Here is a 12,394-nt window from a genome sequence, read left to right on the forward strand (position 1 = left end):
CCAGTTTTGCTAAACAGCAATTCTCACATTTTGACAACCAGGAAAAACTTTAAATTGAAAATGCTAATAAGTTGGAAATACACGCTAAAAAACTTACGATCTTAAGGATTAAAATTAAAAAAATCGAACAGTTTTCGAGGTTGTCAAACTTTTCTTTTTCTTTTCACATTAATTTTCGGACAGAATTTTGAGGGTAATTCCTATAAGTATCGCTTTGTAGTATTCTATTTTTTCCCGTTTGCTTTGTCTTTTATTTCTTATTTTTCTTTCATCAACCAGTGAAGCTGATTCAGCTGAAATAGGTGATTGACATCTTTTATTCAAAATGAATTTATGTACTCACCGCCAGGTTTAGCGAGAAAATAGCATGTGTTTTTTCCGGCGCGACTGGTTGACTTAGTCCCACGACCTCGGCAAGTTCTTTGTTTATTGTCTGACTTCTGATAGACAGGATGTTTAGTTAAAATTGTTATTTCAATTAACTTTTCGTTGCGCATTACACATTCTGAATTCACCAGCATGGTAAAATAAGCTTAGATCTCGATAAAATGCAGATAAATAACTGATAACGTTACTAGCAATTCAATGGAGGGGGCCATGCTTTACTTGGTGTTATTATTTTTCCAAAACACAGTTAAATTGTAGGGATAAAGAATCGTATTCATATCTAGGTTAAGAGTAGAGCCTTATAAACGTCTTTTGCCCTGTTAGCGGAAACTTGCGAAAATTTTGATGGAGGAAATAACTTTCTTCATGCTTTAATGTTGTAAAGGGCTTCTATTTCATTCATGAATGCTGTCAACATAAGTACCCGCTCACATCATAGTTCTCATCACCTTAATAATAGAGAGACAGACAGACGAAGAATTATGAGGCGAGTTCACCATCTCGTTTTCGTGGTAATTCTTGCGTATTGCCTGCTTGTGGCCTAACAGTGGTACTTCTGCAACAAATTACTCGTATTTCCATCTCTTCTGTTTGTTAAACTCGTTTTCGTAACAGCAGGTGGACGAATACCTGTCGGAATCGCTTGTTCCTCGCTGCGTAGATCAAAGGATTCATTAAAGAATTGAGCAAAGCTAATGTAAAAGCTAAAAAGAAAAGGATGTGGGCGACATTAAATTCAGTCACATAGTCTAGGAAAAAGCAAACGATATCGAAATAGAGTTACATAAGAAAACAGTTAGAACAATTGGCGTCGTTGTCTTTAACGCCTTTCTTTCCTTCTTGAATTTTTCCCTGGCTTCCAATGAGACTTGCTGAGAAGCAATTTGTTTCTCATGGCGTCTAACCTCTATATAAAGAGAAACATGGCATACAACAATTACTAGAAGACTACATACTAAAAGAACATCAACAAATACAACAGTCACAAAATCATCTTCAAAGTCTGTAAAATCCTTGAGTGCAGGAATAAAGGCTACTATCCACGCTATCGCAGAAGTAATTATCGAAATCTTATTACAGGAATATTTTTCGTAGAAAAAGGGATGTTTTATCGCCAAAAATCTTTCCAAGCTTATCAGTACCACATGAAACAGAGAAGTGCCGCAAAACATGGTGAATAAGATCCCCGAAACTTTCTCTAGCGCGCAAAACTCAGCAACACTTCTTCCTTGAATAAAATACACTTCCATCGTAATAAAACACGGCTGAATTATCAAAGCTGCTAAGAGATCCGTCGTTGCTAAACACGCCAGCAGAATGTTTGACGTCGTTCGAAGATCAAGCGTGGAGTTCACCGCTATTATCACAACAAGATTCAGTAAGATTGTAAAGGGTAGAGACACCAGTAGGATAACTGTTGTAAAAACTAACACGGAATGGACATCGGTGGACAACGCATCTGGTTTCAACGCAGGCAAAGTGGCTGTATCGCAGACATAATGGGGCTCGTTGTTGACAGGGTGCAGCACGGAAGTGAAATTCATGTCTTCGTCTGGGAGAACCATCTTATTTTCGCTAGGTTCAGAGTTACTCCTTTAATAACTGTGTAGTTCCTTGCACAGATGTTTTTATATCTTCTTTTTTTTTAATAACTATATCTCCCATCGCCAATGGGGAAAAACATGAAAGCGACAAAAAGCAATTATCTGTTAGTCAAGGATTGAGAAATGTAAATTAAGTTGACAATTTATTGTGGGGACCGATGATGAACTTCATTCATATGCATTTAGTTCTCTGGTCCTACGGCTACAGGGCCGTCTACATAAATAACAGCAAATAGAGATTAGACTACGCCTTAAAGTCCTTAAATGACAGCATTTGCGAAAAATACCACTGTCTTGAAATAAATTCCCTCATAAAAATGCAAAATTTTATGGAGTTTTTTTACTGTTTTTTTCTTTTTTTAACTTTAAAGGAACGGATGGGTTAAATCAAGGGACCAAATGAGAGGCTTCATCAAAAGCTTGTTGCGGCAGTCCATCGCCGCCTGCAAAACCTCTCACCGCCGTTCATTTAGCTTGCGACAGACTCTCGTGTTTGCTTTTCGCCTTACAGAGCAGCCACCATCGGAAACCGTTCATGGAAAAGTTATTGAAATTTCTGGCAAATAATCGCAAGTCTAATTAGCGCGCCGCGTAGAACTCTGGGAGGGAGGCGCACGGAAAGTAGGGTCTGATTTTTTTTACTCACGCGATGGACCGAAAAGGAGGGACTGCTTGTAGTCTTATTGTCCACGCTGTTCGTGCTTTATGTATTAACTGGTTTCTTTATGTCTTATTTCTCGGTTCTAAGGCGTAGCTGCGAACACAAGCACAAAACGAAAGCACATCACCAGAAATCGGGGACATTTCGAGCCCGTGGGTTTGAGTCAGCGGTGTATCGCATTTCACTGAAATACAAGATGGCGGCCATTGCTACTTGATTTAAAGGGGAACTGAAGCCTAAAATTGGTATATTGCTTGCATTCATTTCTAGTTAGCTTTAGAGGAGTAAGATAAGGTGTCGACATTCATTTTCGTTCACTTCTTGTTTTTTACGAGAAAATTCGATTTGAAGTTCCCTTTTTCCCGCTTTTGGGGCTGTAAGACCGTCGGCTCAAAATAGGTCAGCAGCGGTCGTTTATGACGTCAGTGGTGGGGAACCAACTTAAGAAAAAAAACTGTTACTATTTCATTTTCGTAGTTAATCCCCATTGCAGGTCACGCAACTTCGATAACTCCATAACCAAACCAAATTTCTGTAGGAAGAGTACGGGTTTATTATCTTTCTTCCCCACCAGTGACGTAAGAGCGAGCTAAAATGACCGCTGACACCGCTTTTCTGAGCCGCCGTACTACGAGGCCAAAATACCACTTTAAACTATTTTTCCGATGCGAAGTTGGGCCCAAAGACTGAAAAAAACCCTCGAACATTTCTATTTGAACTATAAGCTGCAATTTAAAAATGGTTAATTTTCAGGGTTCAGTTCCCCTTTAAGGTGGCTGAACACAGTTTTTGCGCGCGCTTTTGCTGATGCAATTCAGCGCGCGCACAGGGATTGCAAAAAACAAACATACCATCAACAGAGCGGTCATTTTATTTACTCAACACGTACCCGCACTATCTGTGCTATTTTTCTTTATAGTTGGTGCTGTGTATTGAGGGCTTTAATCTTTTATTACAAAGATATGTTTGAAAAGTTAACGGTGCAAAGAACTTAGCAATTCTCAGCTTTTTCGTCGTTACCGAAAGAACCTAGTTAAATGCAGCGCATGCGCACTACGTCAAAAAATCGCGATTGAATGGAAAATTGCTTTCTCGGAAATATGCCTATTTCTTGAGAACCACACACTCCAGGAAATAAGTAACTGGAGTATTGAAAAAAATTGATTTTAAACAAAGGAAATTCTAGAAAATCGAGTGAACCTTCATCAAGGGATAATTAAAGATCTCTCAGTTAAATTGCCAGCAAAATGGTGTTAACTTGTGAGTATCATTACAAGCTCGTTGTTTACAAATTATAAAGAAAATCTAATGGCTAGATTTAACTACAAAGAAAAAAAACCGATTTTAATTGCCTGTTTATATCTATTCATGTAGCCATGGCAACGGCATATAGTCAGCTTAACTATCAAAAAAAAACAAAGTTTGTGTTGTTAACTTGTTTGCTGCCAGTTTTAGTGACCGAGAAATCAAGCTTTGCACGTTCAGAGTGGGTTTTAAGTCTCTGATGAAAAGCATTTCGTTCACCAAACAATCGAACTTGTTACTACACTTTTTCAGAATGCTAAAACGTTTCAGTAGGTCTTTCGGGACTTCGCTGTGCCGTTCGTGGTAGTGTTTATATATTGAAGATGCCTTTCGTTTATGTCCATCCACGCGTGTGTGTAAGTGTCCGCGTGTATAGCCCACATAACCCGCATCACACAGGTCACATTGAAATTGATAAACGACGCGTTGTTGGTTGACAATCTGTGGCTTGATTTCTCGTACTTTAAGATCTTGGCCAACTTTGCGGCTAACAAATACTGGCTGGACAGTTGTCTGCACCTTCATGCTAAGATTCTTGAACGTGCAAAGCGATTCAATTCGCGCAAAAGTATTTGTTTAATTAGCTCGTAACATATTTATGCTAATTTAGTGTTACACCTTGCCACAAACTTCATTTTTTATTTCTCCTTGACAATGGCGTCATGATGACACCGAAACGTCGGTTTTTATCGTTAGTTTTTGCTAGTCTTTGCGTTAGTTACGTAAAATCCAGTAAAAAAACAGAGATAACTCATATTTGGATCTAGGATGTTTCTATTCCAATCTGATTTTAGGTGACTGCAGCGCGGATGAGAAACTCTTCTTAAATATAGTTCCAGTTTCGATTCTAGTTATTGACAACTTTGTAAATAAATGCAATATTGAAGTTCTTCTGGAACTATTAAATTGTGAATTTCTTGCTATTAACGTTTTGTGTCAAATAAATAAATAAAAAGGAACATTTTATCGATGAAAAGGTTCTTTCTGCTGTAGCTGAAGATGGCTGGCATAAAGCTAAACGTCTAGTCTATTTTATCCAGCTTTGAAGATCTTTCCTGCTGCTGAAAGCGAGCCTGAATGAGGAAATGATTTTCTGAAAGAAGATCTTGTATATCATATGGAGCTGTCTACTGAGCCGACAATTCGTCGGTTCTACTTTAGGATTTCAATAAAGTTAAAAAGCGTATTAGCTAAGCGCAGAAAATTTGTACTTTTCATATCTCACTTTTTACTCATTTAAAATATGGAGAGAAATCTTGAAGGGGATTCTTAACCTTACAGCTAAAGAACCACATTTACATTATTTATGGAGTGAAAAACATGCATTTCTATCTCTTCAGCTTCTTCGGTGGTTTTAGGAAGTAGCAGCTGAACAAATACTACTCGAAAATGTTTGTTCCTCGATGCACAGATGAGAGGATTCGTCAGTGAATCCTGTAACGTTAAGGCTACAAAAAGATAGAATAGCGTTTTTTTTTATGTCATTGGGAAAGTACATCTTCAAATAACTAAGTGAAATTGAGGGAGCATGGCAGAGAAACACTGTTAGGATAATTATGGTGGTTGTTCTAAACGCTTTCTTTTCTTTCAAATTTCTTCCATTGAGAATTGATGGAAAATAATTTGTTTTTCGTGTCGACGTACCTCAATGTATACAAAGACATGGAAGGTGAAGATTAGGGAATACTCAAAATAATTAAAAGATCGTCCATTTCCGAGGCAATACTCTGAGGTCGATATTAAAAGATCTCAGTACCGTGGAAGCTAAAAGTATCACACAAGCAATAGCAAAGGCAGTGACTATCTTGGCGCCGGTGATATGATTGTCGTAAAAGAACGCGTGTTTTATCGCAAAATAACGTTCCGAGCTTATCAACACCAAATGAAGCAGAGACGCACCAATAAAAGCATCGAACAGGTTTTCACGATACCGTTGATGTTACATACATCGATCACGTTTTGCGCATGAATTCCACGAGGGAGATAGATCTCAATTGTGCCAATGAGGGGTTGAAGGGCGATACCGACTGTCAAGTACTTACCGCTAGCCGGCAAGTCAGATTTCGTATGAAGACAACGAACGGTTTTTATACCGCCGCTAAGTAAGTAAATAAAACTGTGAAAGGCAGTGAAATCAGGAAAACGATCGTAGTGAAAATGAGAACAGTATAAAGTTTGGTGGAACGGTTCTCCCGCAAAAACCAAATTGGCCAAAAGGCTTTAAGACACTCGGGGTTACCATCGAGTCAGAGAACGATATAGTATGATTCCTATTAATCGAATGATGTTTATCATCGAATGATGATAAACATCATTCGATCTTTTCATGATGGCATGCAAGCACGTGTTGTGGGCTCGAATCTGCTCCCTTTGACGCAGATAATGGTGTCAAGCAAGATTGTGTTTTTGCACCTCTGCTGTTCAGCATATATTTTTATGGCCGCTGTGATCTACGATGCCTTTCATAATTGCGAGAAAGGCATAAATTTCAATGTGCGGTACGATGGGGGAATATTCAACCTTCGACGATTTAAGGTAAAGACCAAAGTCCATCATATACTAGTCAGAGAGCTACTCTACGCTGATGACTGCGCTCTTGTTGCTCACACCGAAGAAGATGTCCAAGTTCTTATTGACTGCCTTAGTAATGCCACAAAGAGACATGGCCTTTCGATCTCCATAAAGAAAACTGAAGTGCTATTACAACCTAAGCCTGGTAGCTGCTACAAAGAGCCTGCAGTCACGATCGGATCTGACAATTTGAGGGCAGTCACTAAGTTCTGTTACTTGGGAGGTGTTCTATCTAATGATTGCTCCATTGACCTTGAAATCGCAGCACGATTGGCGAAAGCAAGCTAAACACTTGGACGCCTTGCTTCGAGGTTATGGGACTCTCATGACATCTCTCTAGTGACAAAGGTGTCTGTCTATCAAGCAGCTGTTCTAAGTGTCTTACTCTATGGTGTAGAAACCTGGACATTAATATTGCCGACATATTAGACAGCTAGATGCCTTTCATATGCGCTGCCTACGGAGAATTAGTGGAATCTCCTGGCAAGACCGTATACCCAACACTGAAGTGCTGTCTCACTGCAATATGCGCGAGATTGAGGCTTACATAATGGAAGCCCATCTTCGGTGGACAGGGTATGTTGTTCGTATGAGCGCCGAGAGACTACCACGAGCCCTTTTATACAGCGAACTGTCTGATGGTGCTCGTAAAGTTGGTGCGCCTAAGAAGCGTTTTAACGATCAATTGAAGAGCACGCTGAACAAATGCAACATAACTGACTTCGAAGCTCTTGTAAGCGATAGAGTCCGGTGGAAGACAGCTGTTAAGTGCGGGGTTGCGAAGTTTGAGGATGCTCGAATAGAAGATCTGAGGGAACGTCGTCGCTGCCGCAAAGAACGTATACTAGCACAGGGTTTCTATCCATGCCACAAGTGTCCAAAAGTTTGCCACTCTTATATTGGACTAGTGAGTCATCTCAGAGCTCACGACCGTAAGGGAGAATAAACAACATTGTTGTATGCTTCAAAACCTGGATCTGTCGGTCGCGACAGCCAAACCAAACTGACTAATCATCCTCGGAACATGAGATATCGATGTGAAACTGCTATTTGCAGATTTTTTAATGGCATCAGATCTTGCTCCGTTTTAACAGCTGAAGGACGATTTGATTGACACAAAAACGGAATTGCGCCAAGAGAACAAGGACAGTGAATCTGCTCCCCTGCTTTTCTCATGTAAAGTTCTGAGCACTTTTGATGATCTTAGAAAAATACACTTTAGTTTGTAACTTCATTTTTGTTAGAGAGTGTAACAAATCTAAACTTTCTCAGTTCTTTGGTGACGTCCCCAATAGAGGATTTAATAGTTAATTAATTAAGGCCATGTAGTGCAGGCGGAATTTTCTTGCAACTCAATGTATTTGTTATATTACAATTTTGCAAATTTCATATATATATATCTTATTAACCAAGCGCGAGGGCCGCACTGGGAGAATATCGGCCTGAGGTCTTGACAGTACGGACCTCGCTGCGCTCAGTCCGTACAAAAAAGACCGAGGACTGATATTCTTCCAGTACGGTCCCGAGCAAGCTTGGTTAATGAGAGATTTATTATACGACTGAAGTTCAAAGGAACACAAGTGCGGTATCATTCGGGACCATTCGGGACAGTGCCCGGTCCAATACTTAGAGAATATTGGACCGGCAATAGAGCATTTTGATTGGTTGATTTTAGTTATTAACTCTCTGACTGCCTGAGTCGTGTAATAAATTTGCATATGATGCCTTTCTTCTCTAAGACAGACAGTAAGAGACCCCTGGAATTTCTGTCAAAAAAAAATAAGAGGCAATAAAACAACAGCGTTTTCCCTTCACAAAAGATAATTCGTGTTTAAAAAGTTTCCAAAGCAGCTTTCAGCATCAGAAAACCCAGAGCCGATGAGTCCGTGACAAATTACGATAAAGCGTCAATGAACGCGTTCACATCGCGCAGTCGATCAAAATCACAGGCGCCATTCGTTCATCCCTTTTTTTATTTTGGAAATTGATGAGTTTTTCAATCGGTCTAATGGCGTCACTAAGTTTCATGGAAAGTTACGCTTACACTAAACGTTTTCAATATGCCGTTAAACATGAAGCAGGTGTCCCCCTTTTAAAGATTTATTCTGTTAGTTACGTTTTGTCATTCGACTGATGTCTCCATTTTTACCATGTTCACTTCGCACTACGTAAAATCCTTAGCATCATATCACGCAAAATTCAACACCGATCCTAACGAAATACTTGCATTTTGCTTGCTACGAAACATTAAAGAGAGCAATGGCTGAGGGCCGGCTTACCGATAATAGACGACGATGATTTTTTTCTTTTTTGGGAAGAAGAATTACAAGCGGAGTTAATGATTAAAGCATTGCATTGTTATTCATACGATTTTTCTGTTTTCTATTTTGGTAGTTAGAAGTATATTTATCCCTGAAATCTAGAATCCATGGACCTCTTTCTTAACCCGCCTTCACACTCTTACGTGGGTATTCATATTCTCCATGCTGTTCTCTTTACACTATGCATGGTGCTAACAAGGAGAATTTGTTTGACAATCAGTAGCTACCTGAATATTGGTGATTATTTCCGTTATTGGTGCTGCTGTAATATAAGAAGAATAAGAAGCTGGTTATTCTTAGTGGTTGTAGAAAGGATCAAATGGTGGGTCTAATTATATCTTATTAGACGTTTTGTTGTGTAGTATCGCTGAGTATTTTTACGAGTTGTGCCGTATTTATTCAGCGATACTACACACCAAAAGGTCTAATAAGTTTATCTATTATCAAACACGCCGAATTAATTGTTATTTCAGTCCGGGCGAATTTCGCGGATATGTATTTACGGGGAGTTCGTGACAGAGGTATGCGAAGCGGAACGGAATTGGCTCGTCGTCGTGTTGCTGTTTCTATTTTCTTCAATAATCGGTGAAATTTCATTGTCGTTTAACTGCATTTCTTCTTTCGATTTATCTAATAAACTTGGATCAATATTCGCCAGCTGTTCCGACTCTTCGTTGTCTAAAATGATTTAAATTGTCCACCATTTTTTTTTTTTGTAACTTCAACTTAATTCGTCGCTTGCGCGATGCGAGAAAACCTGTCTAACCGGTTCTCTGAAGAACAAATACCGCGTGATATCCGGGAGTGTAACAGAAGTACGCGAAGTGGAACGGAAATGGCGAGTTATCGTGTTGCTGTTTCTATTTTCTTCAATAATTGGTGAAATTTCACTGTCGTCTAACTGCTTTTCTTCTTTCGATTTATCTAATAAACTTGGATCAATATTCGTCAGCCGTTCCTATTCTTCGTCATCAGAAAAATGATTTAAATTGTCCGCCATTTTTTTTTGCACCCTCAATCCAATTCGTCGCTTGCACGATGCGAGAAAACCTGTCTAACCGGTTCTCTGGGGTACAAATACCGCGTGATATTTGTGCTCGTCTTGGGCGTTATTTGTACTCTACGGAGTGTAGTTGGATAATAAGTATATTTTATTAGGAGTTTTGTTGTGTAGTATCGCTGAGTATTTTTACGAGTTGTGCCGTATTTTGACGAGCCCGCAGGACGAGTCACAATACAAATAACGAGTAAAAATACTCAGCGATACTACACAACAAAACGTCTAATAAGTTATTTATTATCCAACACGCCAAACTGTTAGTGCAGTGCGGGCGAATTTCGCGGATGTTTATTTACGGGGAGTGCGTGACAGAAGTATGCGAAGCGGAACGAAACTGGCGCGTTGTTGTGCTGCTGTTTCTATTTTCTTCATTAAATGAAGAAATTTTCTGGTCGCCAAGCTGTTTTTCTTCGTTCGATTCATCTAATGAACTTGGATCTATATTTTCCAGCCATTCTGACTCTTCGTCGTCGGAAATATGATTCAGGTTGTCCGCCATTTGTTTTTTTTTTCGTAACTACAATCCAATTTTTCGCTTGCGCGATGCGAGAAAACCTGTTTAACCGGTACTACAATAGACGAGTACAAATACCGCGTGATATTTGTACTCGTCTAGGTGTAGTTGGATAATAATCAGCGATACTACAAAACAAAACGTCTGATAAGAGATTTATTATCCAACACAAATTGCTATTTCAGTGCAGGCGAATTTCGCGGATATTTCTGGAGTACAAATATCGCGTGATATTTATACTCGTCTCGCGCGTTATTTGTTCTCTACGAAGCAAAGTCGGATAATAATTTCAGTTTTTTTCTATTCATATAAATTAGGCTTTCTGCCTCGACAACGAGTATAAAAAACGTAGAATTCTCACTCAAAATTGGGCCAGGAGGGTTAATTTGCATGTTCATGCATGAGATGATGGGGAATAATCATGAGTGCCATTGTTAAAGAGGACTAGAATTATTTAATTTTGATTAACATTTGATTTGATTCATGAGCCCCCTTCCTTTCTTCCGAGTCCCTTTCAGGACCTTAAGGTAGATTGCATATCTAACTTCATTATGAAAATAATATTCTGGGTGATTCCTCCTCTCAAGGCATTTACAATTATTTTCCACCAAAAAAAAAAAAATGATAACACTTAACAGAAGAAAACGTGTAATACTATAAACTACCGCTTATAAGCCCTGGGCTTATGCAATTTCGTAGCGGGTTTAGGAGGACTCATCAAACGAGAGCCGGCGCTTATGTCAGAGTGTCAGAGGTGGCTTACAACCGGAATAGAAAAAGCACTTCGAAACGAGCTCTGGCAGCACTGAACAAAATAGGTTTTGCCAATTAATTTTACTGGTTTTTAAAGCTTTGAAAAGTTACTTTGATGGTATTTTGCGAGAAAGTTTCAGTTATATAAAGAGCTTATAATTAAAAGAAGCAACTAACGCATTGTTCCATAATAAATTTCAATTTTTCTTTTAAGAATTGGTACAGAGTTCCTAGTTCCTACCTCTCAAAACGGAAAAAGGCCAGAGGGGGGCTTATACCTGGGAGAGGGGGAACTTATAATTGGATTTACTTTCTTTAGATCACGGGGAGGTGGACCTATAACCAGTGGGGCGTCTTAGTGGGGGAGCTTAGAAGCGGCAGTTTATGGTATGTAAAATGTTCCTTACGGACTTGGATTAAACATGATATGGGGGAGCTTAGAAGCGGCATGATGGTCTTTGCTTTTTTGCTTTTTTTCAGTAAACTTAATCTTCTTAAATCGTCTTAAAGGAAATTTCCAACATCCTTAGGGAAATGAAATTGCAATAATAGGTATAACTCGAGTTAATATTTACAAAGCCAATATACATAACAACCGGTTCTTGCTAAACAATAATTCTCACCTTTTGACAACCAGGAAAAACTTTAAATTGAAAATGCTAACAAGTTGGAAATACAAGCTAAAAAGTTATGATTTTAAGAATCAAAACTACAAATCAAACAGTTGTCGAGGTTGTCAAACTTTTTCATTTTCTCTTCACATTAATTTTCGGACAGAATTATGAGGATAATTCCTATAAGCATCGCTTTGTACTAATCTATTTTTCCCGTTTGCTCTGTTTTTTTGCTTCTTATTTTAATTTCTTTCATCAACCAGTGAAGCTGGTTCAGTTGAAACAGGTGATTAACATCTTTTATTCAAAAAATGACTTTACATACTCGCAGCCAAGTTTAGCGAGAAAATAACATATGTTTGTCCCGGCCCGATTGGTTGACTTAGTCCCACAACCTCTGCACGTTCTTTGCTTATTGTCTGACTTCTGATAGACAAGATGTTTAGATAAAAGTTTGGTTTCAATTAACTTTCTGTTGCACATTATACATTCTGAATTCACCAGCATGGTAAAAAAGCTTAAACCTCGATAAAATGCTGTAATTGTAGGCGTTTATCGCAAAGAGGACATCGAGGTACTCAATCTGACACCAGACCGGTATAAC

The 12,394-nt window shown here is 38.9% G+C and overlaps 1 protein-coding gene across 1 annotated transcript; it reads right to left on the minus strand.

The window, feature by feature from the left end:
* Window positions 1-413: 413 nt before the first annotated feature.
* LOC148732834 (5-hydroxytryptamine receptor 1E-like) lies at window positions 414-2,219 on the minus strand. Its single transcript, XM_088759274.1, has one exon. It carries the CDS (start codon window positions 1,950-1,952, stop codon window positions 1,137-1,139), a length of 816 nt encoding a protein of 271 aa, XP_088615400.1. The 5' UTR covers window positions 1,953-2,219; the 3' UTR covers window positions 414-1,136.
* Between the last annotated feature and the right edge of the window lie 10,175 nt (window positions 2,220-12,394).

This window comes from Stylophora pistillata, chromosome 4, assembly GCF_964205215.1.
Source record: "Stylophora pistillata chromosome 4, jaStyPist1.2, whole genome shotgun sequence".
In the NCBI taxonomy this organism is placed as follows: Eukaryota; Metazoa; Cnidaria; class Anthozoa; order Scleractinia; family Pocilloporidae; genus Stylophora; species Stylophora pistillata.